Genomic DNA, 14,331 nt, shown 5'->3' on the forward strand with positions numbered 1-14,331 from the left:
ATTAATCTATAAATGATTCTACTATATAATCCAGTTATACCATTCCTTGGCATATACCCAAAGGAGCAGCTAACAACTGTCCGTAACTCCAGTTCCAGGGATTCCAACAGCCTCTTCTGTCCTCCATGGGCATTGCACAACACGGGTGCACTTACCTACATGCAGGCAGGCAATACATGCACACACATAACATAAAAAATAATAAATAAAATATTAAAAATATAAAAATAACTAAGCTGGGTGTGGTGGTGTGCACCTTTAATCCCAGCACTCATAGGCAGAAGCAGGTGGATCTCTGTGAGATCAAGGTCAGCCTGGTCTACATAGTGAGTTCTAAGCCGGCTGGAGCTGTCTTTAAAATTTTTTAAAGACATTTTTATGTTAAAATGGTTCCCCACCCCGAAGGTCAGGGGAACACAATGACAACTGACATAGGGTGTATGTGTGTGTGTGTGTGTGTAAAACACAAGTTGTGGCCAATTGCCCCAAAACATGTAAAGGTATAAAGCTACCTATACTCTAACTTACCCTCAGGGCAACCGTCAACACAGTGAAAAATACAAATAACATTTTAGTATTATTGTGAAATACTTTTGAATTTACAGACTCATCGAAAAGTGTATCTCCACAGCCTATGGAGTATACTTTGAGAACTGCTTTACTAAGCTAATTGCTATAGAATTAACATGCCAACTGGACATGAGCTATCTCAGAAAGTTAGGTAAGTTTTAAAATAACTACATATGAGCCAAGTATGATGGGCTATAGAGGAAAGGGACAGGATTATTCTACCATATTCAGCTCAATTAATAAACCCAAGTTAAATATCACAAAATTAAAGTCTAGAAGAACTTCCCCCCCTTACAGATTTGATTATGAAATTTTTGGTAGAGAGAATCTAATTCAAACCAGCTGCTGGACTTGTGGGAACCAGCAGTTGGTTAGGACACACTGCCAACCCCTCCCTCCACTTTTTGTGGGAGGCCAGATGAGCTCATGCAAAGGCGTTTAGCCACTTTCACCCTGGTAGTCCTGACAGCACAGCACCACTCAATTTCCCACACTGCAAAGTAGCTCATTTTCCCTTGGGCTCTTTTTTTTTTCCTTCCAGTCAAAGATAGTTTACATAGGGCAAGACTACAAAATCTATAGCATCTATAAAATTAATGTTTTTCCATGTGTCTGGCTTTGAGCTTAAGAAACATTAAAAACAAAAATCCCCATTATCACGCTCAGGTTTTACTTAGTTTCTTACTGGTCAAAAAAGTCCATTATTCAGAAACACACAGACACACACACTGTTTTGATTTCTAAGAATCTAAATGTGCAATTCAATATAAACTGTAACTCATGTTAATTACATCAACCTAACAATGTTACTTGATTTTAAAGTACAATTAATTCTTATCAGGGATATTTAGTTTTGCAAATAATCAAGATCTTTAACTTCTTTTCCTCCTCTCTCTGTTTTATGATATCCTTTTCCCTGCCTATTCATTTAAAAGAACATGTACTTTTGCTTGTGAAAGCCAGAGGTCAATGTGGGTGTCTTCCTCAATTGTTCTGTGTTATTATTATTAATATTTAAAAAATATTTTATTATTTTTATGTGTATGAGTATATTGCCTGCATGTATATGAGTGCACCCATGTCGTGCAATGCTGCGGAAGTCAGATGAGGGCTTTGGATTTCCCTGGAATTGGAGTTAAGGGTGGTTCGTAGCCGCCATGTGGGTGCTGGGAATCGAACCCGGATCCTCTGCAAGAGCAGTCAGTACTCTTAACCGCTGAGCCATCTCTCCAGCCCCTATTTTTGCTCTTTTAGAGACAGAGTCTCCCTGTAGCCTCACATGGCCTAGAACTTGCTATGCAGACCAGGCTGGACTCAGTCTCACAGAGATTCACCTACCTCTGCCTCCTGAGTGCTGGGATTAAGGGTACAAGCTACCATGCTACATTATTCTTGCCACAGAGTCCCTCACTGAACCTTGAGCTCACTAATTCAGGTAGGTTGGCCAGCCAGTGAGCTCCAGGGACCCCAGCTCTCTGCCACCCCAGCACAGGATTACAGTCATACCTAGTTTTTTTATTTTATTTTATTTTTGAGACAGGGTCTCCCTGTAGCCCCAGCTGTCCTGATACTCACTGTATAGACCAGGCTGGCCTTGAACTCACAGAGATCCACGTGCCTGTGCCTCCCAAGTGCTGGGACTACAGGCATACGCCACCACACCCGACTATACCTGGTTTTTAACAAAGGTGCTGGGGATTTGAACTCAGATCTTCATGCTTGCACAGCAAAAACTTTACCAACTGACCAGACCCCCACTTCATTTTCTTGATGATCATATATTTCCCCTCCTTTTACAGGTGCCTTTTCTTTCTTTCTTTTCTTTTTTTTTTTTGAGACAGGATATCATGTAGTCCAGCTTAGCCTTGCACTCCTTATGAAGCTGACACTGTCCTGACCTTGAATCCTGATCCTTCTAGCTCTACTCCCTAAGTGCTAGGATTACAGGCATGCACTACCATGTATGGCTTTGCATGTGCTTTTGGTATCATACCTGAGAGCTCTGTCTAATCTAAACTCACCAAGATCAACTCTTATTTTCTAAAGGTTTATATAGTTTTAGCTCTGAAATCTTGTATCTTTTTCCCTAATTGCAAACTGCACATTTCCCTAATTCAGAGTGTACACACAACTACCCCTTTACTTCTTTGTTACCAAAGTGCTTTGATTATCTACATCCTGTCTAGTATCTGACCAATTGTCTAGCACAGAACAGTGACTTAGAGATGTTCTAAATTTCTGGAAAATATATTAATTGTACATCTAATTGTAACTACTGAAACATTTCCACATGTTTTTATAGGATTCCTGTCATGCTCACAATGCAATGTGACAGAGTACCTCCAGGACAAGTAAGAGAACTTTTTTTTTTTTTTTGGTCTTTTTGAGACAGGGTCTCCCTGTAGTCCCAGCTGGTCTAGAACTCCCTGTGTAGACTTGGCTGGCCTCAATCTCACAGAGATCTGCCTGCCTCTACCTCCCAGGTGCTGGAACTAAGGACGTGTGCCACCATGCCCAGATCTCTGTGAGTTTGAGGCCAGCCTGGTCTACACAACGAGTTCCAGACCAGCTGGGACTACAGGAAGACCCTATCTCAAAAGACCCCCACCCCCAAAATTTGTTGAGGCCTACTATATGTAGGCACAATGGGAAGTGCTAAGATGATGATATAGTTTTTTATATCAGTGAATATATTTTTGTGAATTTTCTTATGATGCAAAGAATTCTCTTCTCTACATGAATTGTTCAAAGCAGGAAACATCCAGTGTTCTCTATGGAACATATAAGATGGTTCCATCACTTTCCTCTCTGACTACCAAATACTTTTCTGTGGCTTACTTGCTTGCTTGCTTGCTTTCTTCCTTTCCTTTAAAAAAAAAAGTATGAGCGTTTTGCCTGCATGTTTGTTAGTGAACTCATGTCACAGAAGAAGGTGTTGGATTCCTTGTAACAGGTGTTAAGAAAGACTGTTAGCAGCCATGTGGATGCTAGAACCAAATCCAGGTCCTCTGAAAGCAGTCCTTGTGGGGCTTTTTTAATGTGTTGAGGTTGGCCTCGATCTCACAGAGATCCACCTGCCTCTGCCTCCTGAGTGCTGAGATTAAAGGTGTATGCCACCATGCCCGGCCTGAGTGTGCAGTTTTTGGAGTTATGTCAACACTTGATCTTTTTTAATTCCAAGTATGACTAAATTAGAATATGCTTTTTATGAGCTGGAGAGATGGCTCAGTGGTTAAGAACACTGGCTGTTCTTGCAGAAGACCTGGGTTTGAATCCCAGCACCCACACGGCAGCTAACAACTGTCCGTAACTCCAGTTCCAGGGATCTGACAGCCTCTTCTGTCCTCCGTGGGCATTGCACGACACAGGTGCACTTAACTACAGGTAGGCAATACACACATATGCATAAAATAAAAATAATAAATAAAATATTAAAAAAGAATATGCTTTTAAGTTTTACAGTTATTATCTCTGAAGACATCCTGTGCCCCCAGTCCAAGTTTCACTATCGTTCTCCCTCCCAACTCCCTGTGTCTGGGATACTAGAACCTTCTGTTGCTTCAAGTCAAAGTACTGTTTATTATTGTGTGCTCTTACACTGCAAAGAAGTGAAAGAACAAAAACTAAGTTAAGTAGTTTATCCATAGCACCACATTTTGGTTTAAATGATTTCATCACCCACTCAAAAGGCTGCTACAATTTCAGTGGTTTTTTTCAGTCACAGTCAATAAAAGCAAAGAAAAACAAACAAACAAAAAACCAAAAAAAAAAAAAACCCAAACTCCTACTACCTCCATGACCAAGCAAGTCTTGAAAGGAGCAATCACTCCTTGAATAACTTAAAAAAGCACACACAAAAGCAACGAGTGGCAGAAACAATTTATTCTGAGCTAAAAGCTGCAAAATGATCAATAGGTTGAGAAAGAAAATGCTTTGTCTCCATCAACTACATCAGCTACTTAACTGCTATTTTAAGACACTAAAGATAGAATTCACCTTTATCACAATTCTTTAGAAGATTTAGAGTAGAATTCTTTTGTATTTCGTCTTACCTTGTGGCAACAAGTGGGTAGCTGTGACACGGTGATGCCCAGGCATCTCTTGTCCACGGCATACAGTCATAAAGCAGCAAGTCCTTCTCAGTCACAGCCATGAGAACAGGTCTCCACTGCTGTCTTCCACCATCTAGCTTTGCCTGTTACAATGGTGAAATCAGAGCTAACTATGATGATAAGCCTCTGTGCAAGTCCTCGGGTGATGGCTTAACACAGTGGATACTTCTGCTTCCCTCCCCAACAGACTTCAGCTACAGGAATCATCCCCACCAGGCTGCTTCCCATAGTCAGGATTCCCTCTTGAGACGTGTGAAGTGGTGGGTATATTTGTTTTTTAAAAAAAATATTTTATTTGCCAGGCATGGTGGTGCACACCTGTAATCCTAGCATTTGGGAGGCAAAGGCTGGTGGATCTCTGAGTTCAAGGCCAGCCTGGTCTACAAAGTGAGTTCTAGGCCAGCTGGGGCTACAGGGAGACCTGTTTCAAAAAGACAAAAAAAAAAATTGTTATTTTTATTTTATGAGTGTATTGCCTGCATATATGTAAGTGTACCTGTGTCGTGTAAGGACTGCAGAGGCCAGAAGAGGCTGTCAGAACCCCTGGAACTGGAGTTATGGACAGCTGTCAGCTGCCCTGTGGGTGCTGGGAATCGAACCCAGGTCTTCTTAACCACTGAGCCATCTCTCCAGCCCTTTGTGGTAGGTGTATCTGAAATTGCTCACTCCCAGAAAGTCACAGACATTATCTAATGACAGGACAGTTTTTATCCCATTCCATAATAAGTGAGCACCACCAATTCTAATTAAATAGACTCTAATATGTTCAAACTAATAGTTTCAGTATATCTAAGGTACAACGGCTCCTAAGAAGAGGATACAAATGCCTGTCTTCTACTCCTGCAGAATCTACACAGTAGCCTTTTGATGAAGACCTAAAGTAAGGAGGAGCATGGTAGTACACGCCTTTTTATCTTAACACTCCGGAGGCAGAGGCAGAGGCAGGTGACTGTGAGTTTGAGGCCAGTATAGCTTACAGAGTGAGTTCCAGGCCAAACAAATACCAGTGCTGGAGAGGACTCACTCAGTTCCCAGCACCCATGTGGCAGCTCATAATCTCCTGTAACTCCAGTTCCAGGAGATCAGATGCCCTCTGCTGGTCTCTGTGGGCACTGTACACATGTGGTGCACTTACATAAATGCAGACAAAATGGACACATAAAAATAAATATTTGAGCCAGGTGTAGTGGTGCACTCCTTTAATCCCAGCACTCGGGAGGTAGAAGCAGGCAAATCTTTGTGAGTTCAAGGCCACCCTGGTCTACATAGTGAATTCCAGGATAGCTGGGGCTACAGGGAGACCCAGTCTCAAAAAGACAATAAAATAAATAATAAAAAGTAAATAAATAAATAAATAAATAAATAAATAAATAAATAAATAAATAAATAAAAGTAAATCTTAGGGGCTGGAGAGATGGCTCAGTGGTTAAGAGCACTGACAGCTCTTACAGAGGACCTGGATTTGATTCCCAGCACCCACATGGCGCCTAACAACTGTCCCCAACTCCAGTTCCAGGGGATCTGATGCTGCCTTCTGACCTCCATGGGCATTGCACGACACAGGTGTACTTACACACATGTAGGCAAAACACTCATACACATAAAACAAAAACAAAAATAAGTAAATTCTTTAAAAAAAAATACCAAAAAGCCTACAATAAGAAATACTCTTTTGGGTCTGAACTCAGCGGTTAAAAGCACTGGCTGTTCTTGCAGAAGACCTGGGCTCAAATCTCAGCACCCATGTAGTAGCTAACAACTGTCCATAACACCAGTTCCAGGCAATTCAACAGCTTCTTCTGTATGACACAGGTGTACTTACTTACATGCAAGCAATACATGTATACTCATAAAATAAAAATAATAAATAAAATGTTAAAAAAAAAAGAAAGGAAATACTCTTTGAAGCTGGATATGTTGGTGCACACCTTTAATCCCAGTGCTTAGGAGGCAGAAGCAGGTAGATCTGTGTGAGATGGAAGCCAGCATTGTCTACAAAGTGAGCTCCAGATCTCAACTGTGATTACAGGAAGATCCTGTCTCAAAAAAACAAATCAAGCCAAACCAAACAAAAAGAAATGTACTTTGCATTGTAATCCAACATGCACAAATGTGTATTAGTATTTTGAATATTTTATATTTTTTATATTCCAAAATAACACAACTCTGTATGTTGTACAATATAGTCTGAAATAACACAATACTGTATCTTGTATAATGTACTCTGATACACACACTCTGTGCAATCACTATACTGTCCAGCTAACACACCAGCCCTACACTGTATTTTGGTAAACACTAGTGTAAGAGTCTCCACTGCAGCCAGCCCGTTAGCTCAGTTGGTTAGAGTGTGGTGCTAATAAGAGTTCGCCATTATATTTTAGGAAGTGGACATTTTGGCTTCAAATGTATCAATGAATTTATATGCATACAGCAGTTATTTATGTAAAAGTTTTAAAATTTGGCTGGGTGTGGTGGCATATGCCTTTAGTCCCAACACTTGGGAGGCAGAGGCAGGTGGATCTCTGTGAGTTCAAGGCCAGCCTGGTCTACACAGTGAGTTCCAGGCCAGCTGGGGCTATAGGGAGACCCTGCTTCAAAAAAGACAAAAACACAACAAAAATAAGTCTAAAAATTTAGGAAAACAACCACCTACTGTTTATCCATATTGTCAGGGATCCAAGGTCAAAATCCAAAAGACCATGTTCAAGAAAAGCCCGGACATAATCAAAACTTCCGCCCTCCTTAGAGGAGCTTCAAGGAGGCTGCTTAAGAGCACTATGTTTTTTTTTAATATTTTATTTATTATTTTTATTTTATGTATATGAGTGTATTGCCTGAATATATGTAAGTGCACCTGTGTCATGCAGTACCCACAGATGTCAGAAGAGGGCACTGGATTCCCCTGGAACTGGAGTTAAGGAAGGGTTGTTAGCCACCAAGTGTGTGCTGGGAATTGAACACAGGTCCTCTGTAGGAGCAGTCAGTGCTCTTAACTACTGAGCCATCACTCCAGCCCCAGCACTTTTAAAAAAATATTTTGTTAGGTTTTTTTTTGGTCTTTTTGAGCCGGTCTCCCAATGTATTTTATGCCAGGCGTGGTAGCACACACCTTTAATCCCAGCACTCAGGAGGCAGAGGCAGGCGGATCTCTGTGAGTTCAAGGCCAGCCTGGTCTACATAGTGAGTTCCAGGACAGCTGGGGCTACAGAGAGACCCTGTCTCAAAAAGACAAAAAAATATAAAAATAAATATTTTATTATTTTTATTTTATGTGTAAAAGTATATTGTTTGTGTGTATTTATGTGCACCCATGTAGTGCAATGCCCAAGGAGGTCAGAAGAGGGGGTCAGATCCCTAGAACTGGGGTTACGGATGATTAGCTGCCTTGTGAGTGCTGGGAACCAAACCCTCTGCAAGAGCAGCCACTGCTCTTAACTGCTGAGCCATCTCTCTAGCCCCAATAGCATTGTATTTTTTATTATTATTATTTTACATGTATGAGTGTACTGCTTGCATGTAAGTGCACCCGTGTTGTGCAGTGCCCACAGAGCTCAGAAGAGGGCATCAAATCCACAGAAGCTGGAGCTACAGATGGTTATTAGCCACCATGTGGGTGCTGGGAACCGAACCTGGGTCCTCTGTGAGAGTAGTTAGTGTCTTAACCACTGGGCCATCTCTCCAGCCCCCAGTACTGTATTTTTTAATGTTAGTTTTAAAGTTTTATTATTTTTATTTTATGTGTATTCGCATATTGCCTGCATGTACGGAAGTGCACCTGTGTTGTGTAATGCCCACAGAGGTCAGAAGAGGGCGTCGGATCTCCTAGAACTGGAGTTCTAGACATGCCATGTTGGTGCTGGGATTTGAACCCAGGTCTTCTGCAAGAACAGCCAGTGTTCTTAGCCACTGAGCCATCTCTCCAGCCCCCAGTACTGTATTTTTACCCTGGTTCTCCAGGTCATTATACTGATTCCTCCCAGAAGGGATCAAGTATCAGCATTTGTTTCCTGTCCTTGTCTTCACAATCACTTCACTTTGTTTTCTTCAGTGACTTCTGAAGATAATCTGGATATGGCAGAACATCTGAGCATAGGCTGATCATCTGCCACGGCCTCCTTGGTTTGGCTATGTACTGCTTGTACTGCTTGCATGTAAGTGCACCCATGTTGTGCAGTGCCCACAGAGCTCAGAAGGGTAGAGCTCATAACATCTACCCTAGGGTCTCTTTTTTTCCTAGCCAGAGCCACAAGCTAATTCCTGGAGTGGGAAATGAAATCCAGCCTGTGAGGGAACCCATGTTTTACCACGTAATGAAAGCCACAAAAAGAATGATCTGACTCTGAGAATTCAAGTATTACAGAAATAATTACATGTTTCTTACCAGGGAACCCTGGCCTTCTAAGACTAACCTCTGTGAAGCAGCAATGTCTGGTGGAAGAACACCAGCTCTGCAGAGGTTCTCAGCTGGCAGAGGTGCGTATGTATGATCTCAGCACTTTGGAGGATTAGGATCAGCAGTTCAAGGTCATGCTTGACTATACAAGAGTCACAGGGCCATCGAGATGGATCAGCAGGCAGGGACACTTGCTGCCAACCTATGATCTGAGCTCAACCCCCAGGTCCCACATGGTAGAAGGAGAGAGCTGATTCCCATAAGCTGACCTTTGATCATCTACTGTGTGCCCACATACACACAGAAAATAAAGGCTAAAAAAAAAAAAATGACCTGGGGCTGGAGAGATGGCTCGTCAGTTAAGAACACTGGTTGTTCTTGCAGAAGACCCTGGTTTGAATCCCAGCACCCACATGGCAGCTAACAACTGTCTGTAACTCCAGTTCCAGGGGATCTGACAGCCTCTTGTGTCCTCTGTGGGCACTGCACGACACGGGTACACTTACCTACACGCAGGCAATACACACATAGACATAAAATAAAAATAATAAAATATTTTTTTAAAAATGACCTGAAAGAAGGACAGAGAGAAAACAAGTTTTTAGTCTTACTTTCTGGATCCTAGAGATCCCAACGCAATCTAGGTTATATTCAGTGCTAAGTCTTTGTCTCAAAGATTGTTATGGATAATATTCAATATTTCAATATGAAAGATAATGTCCAATCTGTCTTTCAAAATGGTTAAAATGATATTAATTTTTATTCTAGACAAGGTCTTATGAGGCCTAGGCTGGCCTTGATTGTTGCTATTTAGTCAAGGATGACCTTGAACCTTTAATCCTCCCACATCCATCTCTTGAGTATAGGATTACAGGCATTCATTATCATTCTGAGTTTATGCAGGGCTAGGGAGTAGACCCCAGGGCATGCTAAGCAAGCATTCTATCAATTGCAGTACATCCTGACCCCAATAACCTTTTTTTTTTTTTTTTTTTTGAGACAGGGTTTTCCTGTAGCCCTAGCTGGCCTGGAACTCACTATGTAGACCAGGCTGGCCTTGAACTCAGAGATTCGCCTGCCTCTGCCTCCTGAATGCTGGGAATAAAGGTATGTACCACTACGCCCAGCAGTTTTTAAAAATTTCCCTTAAATTATAAGAGAGATTCTGGAGCTATCCCAAATTATATATATTTGGAAAATCCAACTTAAATTTACTTCTTTCCAAAGAATATGTTTTGGACCTCTAGGAAAAATGCTTCTAGCAATAGAAGCAATGTCCAATTTATAGAGGAGAGAAAAATAGTTTAATTAACAATTTGTTAAAAAAAATGTTGATTCTTTGACTCCTTTAAGTCTATTTATTTATTTGTTAGGAGACAGGGTCTCATATAGCTAGGGTGGCCTCAAAACTTCCTGATCCTCCTTCTTCAACCACCAGATACAAGATTATAGGTGAATACCACCATGCAAATGCTAGGGATGCAATGTAGGACTTCATGTATACTAGGCAAGCAACCTACCAACTGACCTATATCTCTAGCCCCAGGTCCCTAGCGTTCTAGGCAGGCCTGGAACTCATTGTGTACTAGAGGCTGTCCTTGAACTCCTGATCCTCCTGCCTCCACCTCCTGAGTTCTGAAATTATAGACCCTTGTCATGATACCCCGATTCAAGTTCATTTTTTAAAAATAATTTAAAATTTTTTACGTGTATGAGTGTTTTGCCTACCTGTATGTAAATGCACTCGTATGCCTTGCAGAGCCCAGAAGAGGGAACTGGATCCTCTGGAACTGGACTCAGGGATGGTTGCTAGCCACCATATGGGTGCTGGGAACTGAACCCAGCAGAGCTCTTAATCACTGAGCCATCACTCCAACCCCCAATTTCTTTCTTTCCTTTTTTTTTTTTTTAAAATTATTATTACTATTATTTGTGTGTGTGTGTGTGTGTGTGTGTGTGTGTGTGTGTGTGTGTGTGTGTGTGCGCATGCTCACAGGGGTGCATGTATGCCATGGTGCACAGGTGAAAGTCAAAGGATAACTTTAGGGAGTCAAGTTTTCTCCTTCCATTGTGGCCATGGGGTTTGCACAGCAAGTACTTTTACCTAATGGGTCATCTTGCCAGCTCAAGTCCTTAGTTTTTAAAGAACATCTTCATCTTACTATGGGGGGGGGGGGGCTCCTCGGTTGTAGTGATTTGGTTTGTCCATTTGCCTTAAATTTTAAGGATAGTGCTTGTTTTCAGTAGAGTCTAATGCTGCCTGCTATATATAGTATGTTTTCAGTTGTATCAGCACAAACAGCCTTGGGGCTCCATTACTAAGTTTTTGGCTGGAGAAAAAAGAGATACTAATGTTAGGGTTCTAGTTTGCTTGTATTTCAACACCCACACATAAACATACCTGGCCAAAGAGTCTTCTCCAAATTCTATTTTCTAATAAACAGTTGGACAAAACTAAACATTGGAAAATACTATTATTACTCATTTCCTAAACCCCATAATCCTATGAATCTCTCTCCTCTGTCTCTGTCTCTCTTCTAGGGTCTTTTATAAAAACAAATTTTATTTATTATTTTTATTTTATGTGTATGAGTGTATTGCCTGCATGTACATAGGTGCACCCCTGTCATGCAGTGCCTGAGGAGGTCAGAAGAGGGCATCAGATCCCCTGGAACAGGAGTTACAGACAGTTGTTAGCTGCCATGTGGATGTTGGGATTCAAACCTGGGTCTTCAGCAAGAGCAGCCAATGCTCTTAACTGCTGAGCCATCTCTCTAGCCCCTCTCCTGGGGTCTTGACATGTAGGCCTAGAACTCATTATGCAGACCAGGTTGGCTTCAAACTTGTGGCAAGTCTCTTATTTCCCCAAGTTCTCGGGTTCTAGGCATGTACTGCATCCGGTCTTTAGTCTGTTTTTAAAAACTTTTTTTCTTACATTTCTGTATTTAACATGTGCATGTGAGTATGTGTATACATAGAGATCAGAAGACAATTTGAGGGAGGTCAGTTCTCTCCTTCCACATGGATTCTGGGGAATCCAGGTCATCAGGCTTAGTGGCAAAAACCTTTGCCCACTGAGTCATATCTTGTATCACCTAATCTATCTCTCTCTTTTTAAAAAAAGATTTATTTGGGGCTGGAGAGATGGCTCAGCAGTTAAGAACACTAGTTGTTCTTGGCAGAAGACCTGGGTTCAAATCCCAGCACCCACATGGCAGCTAACAACTGTCCAAAACTCCAGTTCCAGGGGATCCAACAGTCTCTTCTGACCTCTGCAGGCATTGCACGACACGGGTGCATTTAACTACATATAGGCAATACACACATACACATAAAATAAAAATAAGAAATAAAATAATAAAAAGATTTATTTACTTTTATTTTATGTGTATTAATGTTTTGCCTGCAGGTATGTAAGTATACCACATGCATGCAGTGCCCATGAAGACCAGAAGAGAATGTTAGATCCCCTGGAACTGGAGTTATAGATGGTTGTGAGCTGCCATATAGATGTTGGAATCTGAACTCAGGTCCTCTGCAAGAATGGCAAGTGCTCTAAACCGTTGAGCCATGTCTCCAGCCTCCTAACTAATCCTTTAAAGTTTTTAATTTTTTAAAATTCTATTATATCTTATTTGGTCTTTTTTTGTAACCACAGCTTGCCTGGAATCCACTATGTAAGCCAGGCTCATGAAGATTCACTTGCCTCTGCCTCACAAGTGCTGAGATTAAAGGCATGTGCCACCATGCTCGGCTAAAAAAGTTTTTTAAAGAGGGTGTTGGATCCCCTGGAGCTGGAATTTTGGATGGTTGTTGGCCACCATGTAGATGTGGGAACCAAACCTGGGTTCTCTGTAAGAGGAGTCAGTGCTCTTAACTGCTGAGCCATCTCTTCAGCCACTATTTAAATAAAATTTAAAATTTTTCAGAAGTAGCCAGGCATGGTGGCACATGCCTTTAATCCCAGCACTTAGGAGGCAGAGGCAGGCAGAGCTCTGTGAATTCAAGCCCAGCTTGGTCTACATAGCGAGTTCCAGGCCAGTTGGGGCTATAGGGGGACTCACTCTCAAAAAGACCAAGGGAAAAAAAAAATTTCAGAAATAGGGCTGGTAATATAGCTCAGGAGATAATGGTGCTCACCACCAAGCCTGAAAACCCGAGTTTGATACTCAGAACCCACTCAGACATGATGAACGGAGCAAACTGGCCCCTGCAAGTTGTCCTCCACATAAGTCCCATAGCATGCACACACCCACACCCACAAAATAGTCCGTAAGTTAACAAATAAAAAAGAGAGAGACAGAGAGCGAGAGAGACAGAGAGAGAGAGAGAGGAAAGAAAGAAAGAAAGAGAGAGAGAGAGAAAGAAAGAAAGAAAGAGAGAGAGAGAGAGAGAGAGAGAAAAAGAGAAAGAAAGAAAGAAAGAAAGAAAGAAAGAAAGAAAGAAAGAAAGAAAGAAAGAAAAGGAAGAAAAAGAAAGGAAGGAAGAAAGTCAGTTTAATTATTGGCATCCAAACCTGGCACTGTAGCACAATTCCCCTGAGCTACCAAACAAGACTAATAGGCCTAACCATACATCTACCAAATCAGAACTTTGTTGGGGACAATATAATTTCTAAATCAAATCAACCTCAATTTGAGAAAAGAATTAGAAGTCTGCTGGAGTCAGGCCTGGAAAACTCTAGAAAGAAAACCAGAAACAAAGGAAGAGGCCTTCCTGCATGACTCTGACATGTTGGCAAGCCAAAGGTCCAGTCCATTCTCAATCCTCTCCACACAGGTGAACTCGGATTCAGTGTTGAAGGGGGATTAAAAGGACCTAAACAAGGGGAGGACAGAGCTAGCACTGACCACTCATCTCTGAACTCAAGGTCAGTCTTCATTCCAACTCCTGCTGTCCCAGCTAACAGTTAAGGATGCGATCTGGGGTCACATGGGAACCGTTTCTCCATGGTGTCAAACTTGGGGTCTAGAAGAACTTGCAGTCCTCAGTTCTCCCCTTGGTCCACTTAAGACTCTCTTGGTTCTTTTAATTTTGGATAAGAGCTCTACCACTGAGTTTTGTTCCAACCCTGTATTTTAAGTTGTTCCCAAGCAGTGAAGTAAACTAGAGTTGGTTGCCCTTGAGAACTCTGCCAACAGGCCACTAAAATGGTGGAGAAAATACCTTTGGGTGCAATTCACTCTACCACCTGCTTTTCTATCAAGTTTTAACTGAGGGACTGGAAAGATGGCTCAGCAGTTAAGAGCACTG

At 41.7% G+C, this 14,331-nt stretch overlaps 1 protein-coding gene across 1 annotated transcript in view; it reads right to left on the reverse strand.

Moving 5' to 3' along the window:
- The window catches only part of Sntb2 (syntrophin beta 2), an 89,657-nt gene that overhangs the window by 16,013 nt on the left and 59,313 nt on the right, over positions 1-14,331 (reverse strand). The window contains exon 4 of the mRNA XM_008833853.3: positions 4,623-4,765. Coding sequence (XP_008832075.1) covers positions 4,623-4,765 — 143 coding nt within the window. The remainder of the gene's footprint in view (positions 1-4,622; positions 4,766-14,331) is intronic.

Source organism: Nannospalax galili, unplaced genomic scaffold (genome assembly GCF_000622305.1).
Source record: "Nannospalax galili isolate Female #2095 unplaced genomic scaffold, S.galili_v1.0 scaffold410, whole genome shotgun sequence".
NCBI lineage: Eukaryota > Metazoa > Chordata > Mammalia > Rodentia > Spalacidae > Nannospalax > Nannospalax galili.